At 32.7% G+C, this 15450-nt stretch overlaps 4 protein-coding genes across 6 annotated transcripts; 2 read left to right on the top strand and 2 right to left on the bottom strand.

Moving 5' to 3' along the window:
- Positions 1-159: 159 nt before the first annotated feature.
- Positions 160-3609, top strand: Bma-dars-1 (Aspartyl-tRNA synthetase, putative; the record flags this gene model as incomplete). The annotated part of the gene is made up of 11 exons (XM_001899668.2): positions 160-273; positions 369-524; positions 903-1055; positions 1145-1371; positions 1719-1878; positions 1952-2035; positions 2121-2231; positions 2337-2473; positions 2681-2904; positions 3300-3449; positions 3518-3609. The coding sequence occupies 11 exons, from the start codon at positions 160-162 to the stop codon at positions 3607-3609; spliced, it is 1608 nt and encodes a 535-aa protein (XP_001899703.1).
- An 817-nt stretch (positions 3610-4426) lies between these two features.
- Positions 4427-5904, bottom strand: Bm1537 (Uncharacterized protein; the record flags this gene model as incomplete). Of its 3 annotated transcripts, none has more annotated exons than XM_043076703.1 (6): positions 4427-4558; positions 4670-4852; positions 4978-5116; positions 5282-5386; positions 5607-5772; positions 5889-5904. In XM_043076703.1, the coding sequence occupies 6 exons, from the start codon at positions 5902-5904 to the stop codon at positions 4427-4429; spliced, it is 741 nt and encodes a 246-aa protein (XP_042932637.1). The 3 variants fall into 3 exon arrangements, with proteins under 3 accessions (XP_042932637.1, XP_042932638.1, XP_042932639.1); XM_043076704.1 differs by having other exon boundaries at positions 4427-4483; XM_043076705.1 differs by lacking the exon at positions 4427-4558 and adding an exon at positions 4572-4592.
- A 1770-nt stretch (positions 5905-7674) lies between these two features.
- Positions 7675-8950, bottom strand: Bma-hlh-4 (Helix-loop-helix DNA-binding domain containing protein; the record flags this gene model as incomplete). Its single annotated transcript, XM_001899666.1, has 4 exons — positions 7675-7838; positions 7903-7963; positions 8223-8342; positions 8819-8950. 4 exons carry the CDS (start codon positions 8948-8950, stop codon positions 7675-7677), a joined length of 477 nt encoding a protein of 158 aa, XP_001899701.1.
- Positions 8951-9951: 1001 nt separating this feature from the next.
- Positions 9952-14470, top strand: Bm10874 (uncharacterized protein; the record flags this gene model as incomplete). Its single annotated transcript, XM_001899665.2, has 13 exons — positions 9952-10137; positions 10508-10650; positions 10885-11052; positions 11259-11431; positions 11657-11814; positions 11960-12042; positions 12178-12272; positions 12509-12627; positions 12929-13132; positions 13368-13454; positions 13521-13666; positions 13742-13866; positions 14277-14470. 13 exons carry the CDS (start codon positions 9952-9954, stop codon positions 14468-14470), a joined length of 1881 nt encoding a protein of 626 aa, XP_001899700.2.
- Positions 14471-15450: the final 980 nt, after the last annotated feature.

The raw sequence follows: 15450 nt of genomic DNA, 5'->3' as shown, positions 1-15450 counted from the left end.
AGTCGGCTGGGAAAGCGTGGGTATATTTACGTGTAGCTTTTCCGTGCATACGATTGAATAATTGATTGATTGATTGGTTTTTCTGGTCGATATGTAACAAACATTCGTGCTTTATTGCTTTCATCTCGCTTTTAAGACAGTTTAAGAATTTGGTCCAGGATGACGAATGAAGTTGGACCGAGTGTGGATGGAGTTGAAAGTGAAAAGAAATTGTCGAAGAAAGAACTGAACAAATTGGCAAAGCAACAAAAAAAAATGGAGAAAAAGGCTGAGGTTTGATACCTGACATCATCTTTTACGTTATTTTTTCTATTCCAGATAATTCGTATATTGTAAATATAACTCTGACAACAGTATTGGAAATTTAGAATGCAGTTGCACTTGTTAAAGAGAACGAGAAAGAAGAGGACGAAGATATCTCGAAAGGTTGTTATGGCGCCTATGGAATTATACAGTCTATTGAGTTAAGGAAACTGGATTTCATTGATGTTAAAGATGTCTTCGTGAATTTAGAAGGACATGAGGTGAACTATGATATGAATTTTTAAGCACTTTTATATGTGTATTTAAAAAATATGCGTTTTAAAAGTGTGATATTCTGAAATTTGGTAGAGCTAATTTCGAAATGTAGTGACTGCTACACGTATATTGTAATTTATAGTCATGCTAAGCATTGAGGTTTGGAGATGTATATATTATCACAATGTCCGGAAAGATTTAAATTCAATTTATTTAAAGACATTCATGGCGTAATTATATGAAAATACCTGAATTTGAATAGTTACTGGGATTCAAAATAGAATAATATTATCGGTTGATTAAGATGTGTACTACAGATTATTGATGTATGAAGTAACTTTTGCACTGCAGATTTCTCGTTCAGTGAATCTTATTGCTTCCAGATTTGGATTCGAGGCCGTTTGCATACGTCGAGGATAAAGGGAAAAACGTGCTTCATTATTATTCGTCAGCGAATGCATTCGATACAGGGAATGTTGTCTGTTGGAAAAGAGATTAGCAAGCAAATGTTGAAATTTGTTGGGAATATTTCAAAAGTAAAATTTTCTTCATCGAATATATTTTCTTCTGGCATTCCTTAGTATATAAATATATAAGACTTCTTTATTCCCAAAAACATTTTTAGGAATCAATTATTGATGTAAGAGGTGTTGTAAAAAAAGTGGAACAAGAAATCACCAGCTGTACACAGAAAAAGGTCGAAGTGCATATCACGCAACTGTTCGTTGTTAGCACAGCAGAACCACGCTTACCACTTCAAATAGAAGATGCTGCTCGAATTAAAGAGGAAGGCAAAAGCACAGAAGATTCATGTTTATCTGTTGTAAATCTCGATACACGTCTAGATAATAGGTTTTCTTTTCAGTCGATGTTCGATTTGAGAACTGACTCTAATAATGATAAAAATATAATTATTGTGATTTAATTACCTGACCAGTTAGTTTTACTTTTTTGGGTTATCAAAATATGCACTGTTTTCATTAGTGAGGAATGTATTGTAACATACTAACTTCATTGCTATACGCTTCAGAATACTAAAATGTAAAATAAGGGCGCACCTCGAAATTTTTTGTTTATTGAATCTTACCGTAGTTAGTTAGGAAATGCTTTACTAAAACTAAAAAAGATTCATGATTGGAATAATTCATAAATTTGTACTGTGCTAGGAAGTTACTGAAAAAAGAAAAGTATTTGTTAAGAGTACTGGATCTCCGTACGCAGACAAGTCATGCTATTTTCTCTATACAAGATGGTGTTTGTGAGCTGTTCCGAAACACTTTAAAGAAGCGCGGTTTCATGGAAATACATACACCAAAAATCATATCTGCAGCGAGCGAAGGAGGCGCAAATGTCTTTGAGGTTATTCATTATTCCTTTTCCTTGCAATTCTGATACAAATTTGGTTGAGCTGTCAATCTTTTCATCATTTTAGGTTTCATATTTTAAACGTTCTGCTTACCTTGCTCAGTCACCGCAGTTATATAAACAAATGGCAATTGCTGCAGATTTTGACAAAGTAAGCAATTTTTAGAGATGTTTATCGTTTCTGTTAGTTGTGATTTGATTTATCTCACTAAACCATATGCTTCATTGTTTTGCAGGTCTTCACTATTGGTGCTGTTTTTCGTGCAGAAGACAGCAACACTCATCGGCATTTAACAGAATTTGTTGGCCTTGATATTGAAATGGCGTTTAAATTCCACTACCATGAGGTAGGTTTATTTTGGATTGTTAAATTTGAAAATATATTTAAATAGAAAGATAAAAATATCTGTACAGAGTTTTCTGTTCAGAACTTTTTTTAAACTTGGTTTCAGGTTCTTGAAACCATTGGTGCTGTTTTGATTGATATATTCAAAGATTTGCAAGCGAAATTCAAGCATGAAATTGAGATAGTTGACAAGCAGTATCCCTGTGAACCATTCGAATTCGTTGAGCCTGCCCTTATACTCAGGTTTGTTACGCTATTATATATATGTAGTATATAAGGTTCAGATGATTATCCTAATTTTTTCATGTATTATGAATATTTATCTGCTTTTTAGTCAATATTTTTGTCATTTTCATTTTTACATATAATATTTTCATTTGAATTACTACATATTAAATAGGAATACGAAGGCTAATGAAATGAAAAACAGTGAATTTTAATGATTTTCAGATATCCGGATGCAGTCAAATTGTTGCGAGAAAATGGTGTTGAAATAGGAGATGAAGATGATTTAAGTACTCCGGTAGAAAAATTTTTAGGTAGATTGGTAAAAGAAAAATATCGGACGGATTTTTATATACTCGACAGATACCCACTGGCAGTTCGTCCATTTTACACTATGCCAGATGCGAACGATCCGAAATACTCCAACAGCTACGACATGTTTATGCGAGGTGACATTTAGTCTTAATTTGGTTTAGACTTAAATGATTAGTACGACTCTTACTTGTGACACACATTGCTCGTGATTATTTTAATGATGAACTTTCAACTGTAGCGACACATAGTCTATTTGACCTACATTTATTTCTGAAAACAAATTTATATATTTCAGATGAAAAATCGGTTATTTTCGCTTTTCCTAAGTAATACCACTTATTTATATTTATCATTAAGGTGACACTAGGATGTGAAATTCTTTCATTACATGGCGCTCAGTTAATCGATAATGCTTCCTTGTCAGCTGAAAAAGCTGAACATCAATGTACTCAACTGGGACAGCTAAAAAGTGTTGAGAATTGTTGCTCGTTGTATGAATTATTCATTTATGGAACATTTGCGATTCTAGGCGAAGAAATATTATCTGGTGCTCAGCGAATCCATGATGCATCGTTGTTAACTGAAAGAGCTAAACATCACCAAATTGATTTGGAAAAGATTCGAGCTTATATCGACTCATTCAAATTTGGCTGTCCGCCACATGCTGGAGGTGGTATTGGTAAGAAATTTGTTTCTCTTTAATGCTTGGTTCATTTTAGAACAGTCAAAGTATTTCTTACACTTCAGGATTAGAACGTGTAACGATGCTGTTCCTCGGACTTGGAAACGTGCGTCTGGCATCCCTCTTCCCACGTGACCCGAGAAGATTAACACCATAAAGAATTGTCCTTGTTCCTATGCATGTTACTCTTGTGTTTTCTACTTGCGTTTTACTAATTTATTGCGCTTATTCCTCCTTAATTTTTTGCTGTAGCTATCAGTAGGATCTGATTTTGTTAATTCTGACTCATATTGGATAATTTCTATTGATAATGATGTTTCATGACTCATTGTTGTTACCAGTTTTTTATATAAATTGTTCTTTATACTGCTCAAGCATATAATGTCATGTGAAAAATTACTAAGACTCAAAGCATAAAAGGAGCCGAACGAATCTTTGAATTTCTCATCTACTGTAGTTATCCCAAATGTATATGATAGGTGCAGCATTACGTTAAAAATTAGGATCTCCACTTTTTGAAGGATGAATTTAAGGATGAAGTGACGGGTTTTGATTTCGAGTCATAACTGAGTTTAATATAACAACATTATATAAATTACATTATTCAGATCGTGTTCTTTACTATTTTTTAACCTCTTAGATTTACTGCAAAAAAGACCATAACAGCAACCGTGACAAGCATAATACAAAAATTGCAGCAATCAACATAAACAAAGATAAGTCAGTTGATAAGATGAAGTTACGACTGCAGAGAAGTCTAAAGGACCAAGGCTTCTTACTTTTTTCTCCAAATATTATTGAGAATTATCATTTTCTAAAGTGGTACTATACTGCTGCAGTTACTTGTTGCATCACTGAAAAGAGACTAACACTTCAAACTACAGAAGTCCAAAAGGAGGAACAAAACGCGGACCGAAGTTTTTTGATTAGTCCATTAAAGGAATTTCACCGACATAAGGTTCCGTCCTTGCATTTTAGTGTGAATGTTGTAAATCGATATAGTTCCACATATCATCGCCTTCCTCGTACTCCTCAAAAAAGTAAGATCCAAAAAGTGTGAATAGTCCCGGATAACCAGCCGAAATTTTTTCATTGAACGGATACCTCTGCAAACTCCAGCTAATAAACTTTAGAGATTTCCTGGAAATCTATTCTTGAACTAAGGATTTCTGCATCAACATTACTTCCACATAGATAAATTTTGAATGGAAAGAAACCTCAACTATCTTGTTAAGAACACATAGTGGTGGGTCCATTCGATTGCCCTTTGATTCACTGCCATGAATCCAGTAACTGAAAGAACGATAAGCTAGATAACGATATTCACGATTGGTAAATGTAAGTATATTCCCGAGCCAGCTTGGACAAACTCCTGGATGCTCTGCTAACATGTTCAACACCTGAAAAAGTTTGCTTAAAATGTCGTCTTCGGACGAAAAGATGATTTCACGCTACGACTTTAGGACGGGAAGGCGTTGTAGAAGTGCTGTAAAACTTGTACATATTATATCCAAATGAAAATTACCTCTGTATCCAAGCATATGCTAGCAAACGACACATGTTCAGTAATACATTCCAAATTGCTCATCTTTTGGATCAGTCTTTCTGCATGAGCGCAATTTCCCTTCAAACCATTTTCGACTTCATGACAGCAATACGCATAACTGCAACTCTCAAGCTATTTAAATACAAAAAAAAAAAAATCCTAAAAACATACAATATGCAACTAATATTAAAATAGCTTAAAAGGGGAGAATTCTGCTCGCAAAGTTTTATATTTACATAAATACAATTTTTAACATAACTAAATATATCCAATAATCACTCACCAAACAGGAATATGCGCAACCGGCCTACAATGACTGCAAGTACAGAAATCATTCACATTCCTAATACGCCCTTCTCTCAAATGACAGGACAGAATGTAGTTTTTCCTGGAAACAAACACTAATATTACTGCAAACAACAATGCACATTGTCTTAGTCATTGTGATAACTTATATGCCCGAAAATCATACCTTGAAAGAAGCAACAAGGCTTTAATAACTCAAATACATCTTTCTCCATTAAACGACATCCCGCCACAAATATAAGCAATTGAAATATGAAGAAAAGTGCTGCGAAGGTAAAAGTAAACGTAACCACTATCGTTACCGTTCACTAATTCGTCTCTCAACATCATCGAATGCCATTCGATAGAAGAAGTCGGTATTGCTCGTAGTCATTGGTAGAAATGTCCTCCGAAGTTGATACCGTGCTCTCCTTCTTGCTGCCCGTGCTTCATCCATCCTAGATTTCCTCTTTTGTTTTTTCGTGTAAGCTACAAAACGATTACTGATTAAATGTAATAGCTAGAGAAATTCTTTGAAGATGTGAATAAGGGTAAAACGATTGCAGATGCTATCTATCCACATCATCCTTCATTCTGAGACTTACCCAATAAACCAGCCATTCATTAATCATGCTAGGATCTAGATATTCTTCCCATAGTCTGCCAGAAAAGAAGAGTAAAATAGTGAAAAGTTTCCCGGCACGGAACAAGAAGATTCTAAAGGAATGGATTACTCTGTCAAATTCTTCTCTATAATATAAAAGTTCATAAATATGCAAATTTACCACTTTAATATCAATTTTCATCATTCTCTCCCCTCCCCTCCCATTCTTAGTATATCGTAAGGAAGATAGAACTGAAGAATCGTCAAATGGCGCTTATTCTATGCAGACAGAAGCATGACATCTATAAACAATCATTCCGGTTCGGATGAGTTACACTTAAACCGGAGTAGAATTAACAAGCACTAGCAAATCGTGAAACTAACTGTTTCCTTTTACCTCCCTCTCAATCAACCAACCATCAATCAAACCAACCACTAGAAGTGTTGGCAGTACATATTTTTTTACATTGGTCCTTGTGTTGTCTCGGGAGAAGTCTCACACATTTGTGATGTCCCTAGGACATGTCTGTTACTCTTGTATAGCTGCAAGGTAAGCGCCGATTTCAGTAGCATCGAGAGGTTTCTCGAGATTCTCTGTTTGTTTGTAGCGAGAAGAGGTAATTCATTGGGAGAAACACTCAATATCTCCTCTATTATGTTTTTATTTCGGATTTATTAGAATCGACTGTTATAAACAGATTTATAAAGGATAATACCATCTTCAAAAGAAACAAAGTAAAGATCGACTCAGAGACCAAAATAACTAACAGACAGTAAATATCTCCGAGGATATTTGCATTTTGCAACACTTCTTAGGATATTGTCCAGTGTCCTGGTGTGTCCTTCCTGACCTTAGTGTCATGTGATCTATCCTTCTTCACTCATTCATTCATACATTATCTTCAGTGCTTAATTCGAATGCATCATCTTTGTGGTTTATAAGTTAAATAAATCCAGCAACATTCATCATTAATCCATTAGGTTTCGTAATTATGCTGATCAATCATCCCTTTAACAGCAGTTACTGCAAATTTGCAAATTAAAAAATATGACCACAGTCCTTCTCTTGCTAATGCATCATCTTTCTATCCATAGTCAATGTTATTGCTGCTAAAAAGAAATTGTGTTTGTAACATGGTAAAGCCGGGAAGTAGCGGGGAAACATTTCAATCTTCCCTAATGATTCTTAGGAGCATCCGAATGTCATCTGCGACTGCCATATTTCTGTCTATACAAGATGATCTCCTGCTGAGAATACAAATTGATAACACAAACTGTTTGCTGGTAACTGTCAGATTAAAGTGTTAGATGAGCATAAACTTTCAACTTTAACCCTTTCGGATAATTTTTTTACGTTTTTTCATAGACATTGTATTTGTTCGTTTCATTGTCACTCCATTGAATGTCATCCACTGTAAATTTAGCTCAAAGTGAATTTTGGTGAGATTTCCGAGAATATATTCTCGGATGTCAGTTTACAAGATCTGTTTCAGAGCAGCAAATCGATAATTAGTAACAAATGTTGGTGATGTGAAGCTGATGGCAGTATGTGGAAAAATGAAATTTTTACCCACCACAATGATCTGATTCGCATTAACTCATAGAAGTATTACTTCGTTTACGAAGATATTCCCATTTGAATTTTAAAACGAAAATTTTGTTCCCGGAAAGAAAATTAACTTTTCTATTCTTTGCAAGATTAAGAAGCGTTACTATCAAATATCATTTTAGTGAGTTATTTTAAACATTTAAGAAGTCTAAAATGCAAACATCGGCTAGAAGATTTGTTAATTTGATAGAGAATAGTCAACAAGCCAATACTGCTTATTGTAACATTGAGTAGTATCATAGATGTTTTGAGGTATGATGCATTGTTGACGTTGTTGTAGTTCTTCTCTCTTCACATTATCCTTATTTGATAGTTGATTTTCTCGCCTAGAGCGAAATGGGACTGAAAGAAAAGTAGAAAGAGATAGGGAAATTGATAAAGCCAAAATACATTTAAATTAGCCTACCATTTATGTTATCATCGCAGTAGTAACTTGACGCATTAAGCTTCGAAAAATCTGCATTTCCCTGCAAAGTTAAACTAATGTAGTGTGCCTTGCATCTCGACAGGAATAGAAGTGAGTAATCCTTGAAGTTCACCAATTGATCCTATCACTACGAAAGATATTTTGCAATAATTATTTTGGAACATTGCTGAACAACAGCTTTTTCCTCAGATAAATTTAATCGCATAGTAATTATAGTCACTATGGTGGAACAGTCTAAAATTTATAGCTAATCCTACTTCTAAACTGAAAATAAAATTGTCTACAAAAGCAATACACACGCGAAGTAAATCGGTCAGCGCAGCAATGTAATTAATAGCTGCCCTCAGAATTTTCAATTTCGATACGCGTTTTGCATTGGATCGTATTGCAGGGAGATGAAATTTCAACGCAACAAAGGCCTGCAATAAAACATTTGCTAAGAATTTGACTTAGTTGAAATTAACCCCTACACTAAAATTTGGGTTTTATTAAATTTATTTCAATTTCATTCATATTTTCTCTGAAAAATCTTCGTTGTAGAATAGAGAGAATGGAAATGTGTAAAGTATCCATTAATCTTCCCAGTATGGAAAAGAAATAAAAGTTAGTAAAAAAAAAAAAAAAAAAATAAAAGTTAATCAATATGATTGTCCCTGAGAGTCTATCATGTCTAATAAATAAGAAAGATCCTTTATTTCTCATCTTTAACAAAAAACATCATTGTAATCTCTTCTAGATAATACTACTTGACTGACGAACAGAGTCTTTCATAGGAAGACAGAGTACACAGAAAATAAATGTTCTATCAAAAATCTGAACTGTAAACTTAAAACTGTATAGCCTTTAAATGTAAAAGCAATATTTTATTAATATATCTCAAATATGAAAATTATACCTGATTAACAGCATGAACTCGTGTCCGTTCTCGGGCATTCCGTTTTGCAACCATAAACGGTGGACGTTCCCAAGCACGCTTCAAAACCTTTCGTGGTCCTTTTCCAAACTGTAGTGAGGTCGCAATATGCATTTGAGATAACACTGAGATGGAAATGCAAAGGAGACCTTCTGAATATAATTTCAATGAATTTCTTCCCTCCTAATTAAAATGCTGAAGAAAAAACTTCCGCCTCTCCTGTTTCTTTAATTTATGACTAATAAATTTCATTTTAGTTTTAGATAGAACTACTATGAATTTCTGCACATTCCTCAATCGATTTCTTTAGTTCAAGAAAATAAAAATCTTTGCTTAGTTGATAGATAAAATTATGAAAAAATAACAAATTACTTAATAAGTAAGAAATAAAAATAAGTAATGCTTTCCATACAAGATGAGGCATTTACCTATGTTGATTAAACAGGTGTGTTAATGGAATTCTTAATGTTCATTGCTTAAATAATTGATGAATTTCAGTCGTTTCTTCTGTTTTTATTCCTGGCTGATTGAATTCTCTCCTTTACGTCACACAGAGAAATTGCATGAAGTAAACCACAGTTATAATGAAAAACCAATGGCAGTATATAGAAATATAAATATTTTTAATTCAGCAAAGTTAATTTGCTTAAATTATTCTGAAATGTTTGATATTCCATCATTTTCTGACAGATGGTCATCTGAGAAGACCATGCATAAACCTAACAATTTAACAAATTTGAGAAATTGTAGATTTTTGAACGACCATTGTTGATCTCAGAAGTAAATCATTCTCTGAGACAGAATATGCATGACGTCATCTCCTCTCTTGTCACTGATATAAACCATTAACAGCAATCTTATCTATTGACAGCTGTGGTCTGTAAAAATGCAATAATTGTAGGTAATGCAATGATAAAAGTATAAAATGAATTGGTTTTTTTTAAATATAAAAGAAAAATTTTCGGATAAGTTTGTGAAGTAAGTTTGCTCAGTGTTCATAGTAAACATTTGGATATGTGTGACAGATAGCGACTGGTAAAAGATCCGGTTAGATTCGAATTCGAATATGTTTTTAAATAATTATTACTTACTTTAAGGATTTTTGTAATAGAGAAATGGATATAATAGAACTGAAGGAAACGAATGAATCGGGAAGAATAAAGGCATTTTTGGATGCAGCCTATAGAGCTGATTATGAAGCTATCAGTGATAATTTAGCTCATGGATTATCAGCAGATATTATGGATGATGATAACACTACAGCATTACAAATTGCCTCTGCACAAGGCAACTTAGCAATGGTGAGTTTAAGTTTATAGTAGTATGAATTCTGCTATTTTGCTTCATTTTAACTTTTGCTTATAATAAAAATATTGCTCAATTTAATTTAGATTGAATAAAACTAAGTCATTTCAGCAAAAGTTTTGTCACTTCATTACTATTTTTCCTGTAAAAACGAATTCTCTTCCAGTATTAATCTTTCAGTACCAGTAGTACTACACAGTCTTTTCCATGCCCATTCATATAACTTATGAATAATTTTGTTTATATTAGCAATTACCTTTAACTCCTAAAAGTTGCTAAAGCACTTTTTTAAATAAATTGGAGAATTGTAGAATTTTTGTTAAAAGTGACAGCCATCTTATTTGAATATAATTTTCCAATTTACAGATGCAAATATTATTAAATCGCGGGGCATCAGTTGATAAATGCAACCATTGCGGATTTACTCCTTTGCTTCACGCTGCCCGAAACGGAAAGGTTCAAGCAATTGAGTTACTGATCCGACACGGTGCCAATCCATTCAGAACAACGTAGAATATTATTTCTTAAAATAATGATTCCTATTGTTGTGAGTTCCTCCCACATGCAGTGGGCTTCATTTAGTTTTTATAAACTTTATTTTAATTTTGTGCAAATCAAGCCATTGTGCCTTTTGACCTTAAAAGTTCTTAAAGAATTGTCCGAGCCAATTCTGTGTACATTTGAAGAAATTTCATTATCATAAAAGTTCTTAATTTGAAATTAAATTTTTTATTATCTTTCAGATTTTACGGTACGACAGCTTTGTCATTAGCATCTTCTAGAGGTCACTTAAATGTTTTGGTAATGTTGCGTGAATATGCGAGTGAAACACGACGACGCGCTCCAACTCCTCTAATAGCAGCGATCGCTACAAAGCAATACCAAATAGTCATTCATCTTGAATTTGCCGGGTTCTTTATAACAGTACAATTTGAACAAACTCTTTATGAAGTATTTGCTAATCCTTAATTGAAATGTTGCTCTAAGGAATCTTTTCGCTTCATTTTCGTCCTCCTACATATTCTCGTCTTTTTCATCATGCCAACTCCATTGTGAATCTTTATTTGAAAAACTTTTCTTTAATCCTTAATCGAAATTTGAAAATTTATTCTTGCAGTTTCATTCGACACCCATGCTGTGATGTATTCTATGAGCTCGATGCTTTTCATGTGGCTGAACAACTAATGGATTTGAAAATGATAGCTCTTTTGCATGACCTTGATCTACAATTGCTGAATCAGCCTGCAGTATATTGTATTACTTCGAGAACTTTCACTAATCGGGAATCACGTAAGTATACATTTCACGTTTATTGTGCATTCGATATTTTCTACATAAAACATACTCCTAATTAGTACTATAATGAGTGAGATTCTTTAGTATCACTGCAGCTATCAATATTTTGATACAATTAACATTTTGCAATAAAATAGATCCAAAAATTTAAATATCTAATAGAAATAATAAGTACTCATAAGTATTTTTGTCACATCTTTTCTGAGAAATATTGTTCAGAAGTTGAAATACCAAGAAAGACTGCAGATATTCGATGTCTGATACGTGATCATAAGGTAGCACTTGTAGATTACATTATGAATTTAAATGATTATGCTGAACTACCAACTGGTACTACGCCATTGATGTACGCTGCCATTGTTGGTAGCATTTCCATGGTAAGTGAAGCAAATTTTTTTTACGAACTTTTTGAACATCTTCAAAAGAAGAAAGATGAGAAAAAATATGAAGCAAAAAAATTTGAAAAACTTGGACTGAAAAAGGAATGGGATCTACGCTATTCCTTCAGAATCTGAAATTCAGGTGCAAATATTACTGCAACACAATTGTAATATAAACGCATCTTATTACGGTTTTACACCAATTATGATTGCGATTGTGTGTGGGTATGCTTTTTCCTGTTTGTTTATTTTTAGTCAAATTTTTATTTTTAATTCAAATTCTACATTGAATAATCTTCGTTGATTTACTTATTGATTTAAAATTTTTGGAAATCTCATTAATGAAAAAAAACATTGCAGCAACGATGCATTAACACAATATCTGGTAAAGAAAGGTGCCAGTCAAAGTACAAACGGTTGTCAGTTTTCGCTCTTTGAACTAGCATCCAATTCCGGTAATTTCGGGAAGTTTTCCATGTATAAGATATTTATTTATTTCGAACTAAAAGTCAAATTAAATGCTATCCAAAAATTCTACTAAATTACGACTTTCTCATATTCATTGAAAAATTTATGTCAAACATTTATTACCAGTTTTTACTACCTCTGAAATTGGTGGTGAATTAAAAGAGATTTTCAAGAATGCCTTATCATTTTGATAAATCCCCTTATTAGATATTCATTGCTTCAGATGGTATCTCATCATCAACCATTCAAATGTTACTGAAAGGATCAGGGCACAAAATGCGTCTCATTAAAAGAATGGCAGCGACATTGCAAAAGATATCGAGAATTCGCGGAAAAAGCCAAGTATAGCTAGCGGTTCATTTATCTAATTTCAGGTTGCAACTCTAACCTTTCTTTTAGTCAAAAAAGCTAAACAACCGCCTTTCACCATCGGTTCTCTTCATTTCAGTTTGTCATTTTATTCATTTTTATTCAAAAAAGAAAAAAAAAGAAAAAATTATACGAAAAGAAAAAAAAAAATTTGATTTAAAAATAAAATCTCCGGACTCATTCTCCAATTAAGTTGCTTTGGCAATTACATACACACTTATAATGTTTGGAAATGGAAAATCGCTTAAGCGACTGAACAAACTGTTCATTTTAGTCGATGTGTCATCAGCCAATCAAATTAGTAATAGGTGCTAGCCAGCAGAGTTTTCTGCAGAAAGTTGTTCAAAATATGGGTATGAAATCAAATTGGGTGCCTAAAGAACTATTTAGTGCTCTTGCTTGGCCAGATTCTCCCTGTACTTGTTTTGAAGTGAGTGGTACACCAAATGGTTTCAAGACCAATCCAAAACCAGTTTTGGTAAGCTTAGAAATTTGTTCTTTGAAATAGTTTCATTTTCTTCCTTAATTTTGCATAAAGTAATTTCTTTCTTCCTTATTCCTTGCCACATATCAGTGCACATTAAAACTTAAAAAGTGAAACGAATTTGTCTTCTCAGGTAAAATAAAACTAAACAAATTAGCTGATTGAGTTAAAAATAGTAAAAACTCCAATCTTCAAAAAACCTCTTTTAAGGTGAATATAATATTTGCAGGAAGAGAGAATTATGGTCAATACTGATGAGCAGGAACAGTGCCGATGTTTAATGAATGATTGTTGCTTGCGTAAAAGGACTACAAAAGTAGACATGCTTCATTATGCAATTTGAATTTGCAATTAGCCTTTTTCACTCATTTCCTGTTTTTAGGATGGTTCACTTGCTCAATCGTCAAATTTTCATACGACGCCATCGCTGGTCAACACCAATTATTTACATATACGACAGCAACAGTGCAACAGTATTTCGAAACTTCAATCCATTCTGTTCCATTTTGGTTCCGGATCACCAAAAAAGTAAAGAATAATTAACGATTTTAGGAAAATATCTCTAAAGACATTGAGCTAATAAAATACTCCTAATGCACTCAGCTATTCGATGACTTCATCAAGCAGCTCAAATCTATCAATGATACTGAAAACAGATGGTTGTCAGGACAGTGAAGTTCCGATGATTGAAAGTATAAGTGAATTGTGTTCAACTTACAAATATGAGAGTTAGTGATTCATTCGCTTTAATTATAATTTAATGAAATTATAATTTAATTTTTAACTAACGAGACGTGTAATGTAATTATTATGATAAAATACTATATTTAACAGTTTCATAAAAACATTTCTAATTATTCATCAAGACAACTGATAGATTCATAATAGCCTCAATAGGTTCGAAATGCTTTTTTATTAAACAGAAAAAAAGTGATTTGAAACTATAATTTTAAATGATTTTAACTGAATTTTAATCAAGTCAGGAAGCCGCATGTCTGCCGCATGACCTCGATCTGTAAAATTTTTCATGTTTCATATTTCTCGTTAGTTAACTTTGAGATAAACATACAACGAATCGAAAATTCTGCGATAGATTGCAAACTGTTATTTAGATTGATGTAATTGATTCATTTTCCAGAGAAATACTGGGATCTTCTAAATAGAAGGTGCTCTCCAGATATGTGTCAGAAATTAGAGGAACAAGAAATAGACTATGAAACTTTTTTATTGCTCACCAGAGCTGAATTCATCTCACTTGGTATCAGTCGGTCTGATGCAGCTATTCTTAGTACCATTCAGAAGATTCTAAAAGAAGAACTAAGTAAAATCTGATTATAAGTTAAAGAAGAATTAGTTATGATACTTTTACTTCGCAGTCATTAAATTAGTGCAGAAAACAACCTTCTTACATAATCGTTCTTATGAGACATTATATACAAATGTTATAATTTTTTATGTTAATATAGTACTCTGCAAAAACATATACTTTTATTATCATTTGCTATTCGACCAATTGAATAGTCAATAACATTGATAAATGAGTAAAATATTTCCAAAAACTTTTGACTACATTAAAAAGTGATGACAATATTGTTCACTTACAGTAAATATACAAAAGCATAGTTTTTTGCAAAAAAAAAAAAAAAAAAAAAAGTCTATAAAATTTATTGGAACGGATAAGGATGAGAAATATCTGTCTTCTGATGAGATATGTTATTGAAATAATGATAGAAATTTTACACTTTGAGGGGTAGATCGAGTAATGTCGGACAGATAATAATGCAATGAGAAATTTCTTCTACAAAATATTCAAAAGCTAGTATGTAGTTTATTAAGTACATTTATATAGTTGTTTATTGAATCAGTCGAATGCATAAATAAGATGTCCCTGACAGTTCAAATCTGATATTGTCATATGCTTAAAAAAATTGAGCACATTATTATTATGTGATGTGAAATTATTTCCTCATTCTCAATTATATATTATAGTGACTAAAACGTTTTGTAGCAATAAAAATTCTTGGTAAATTTTGAAATAACAGAAAATAGTTTCCTTATAGCAAATCTCTATCAAGAACTATGATACATAAGAAACCAGCATTACTTGTAAGTTCACATTCAAATCTATTTCAGTGCTATTACCTGTTTTCTAGTGTAGAAATCAGTCGATCCTTAAGAATTTACATGGACCAGAGAATTCTAAAGATCCTTTTTTATAAGCTATTTTACTTCTGTGCTTCTGGCTTGCAAACTTTCATTACCCTTGAAAAAACAGAGCACTTAACTTCCAAAAAAACGCTCCGAAAAACTAT

The sequence above is a fragment of the Brugia malayi genome (genome assembly GCF_000002995.4).
Source record: "Brugia malayi strain FR3 genome assembly, contig: Bm_v4_Chr1_scaffold_001, whole genome shotgun sequence".
NCBI lineage: Eukaryota > Metazoa > Nematoda > Chromadorea > Rhabditida > Onchocercidae > Brugia > Brugia malayi.
This window is presented reverse-complemented; position numbering and strand designations above follow the sequence as displayed.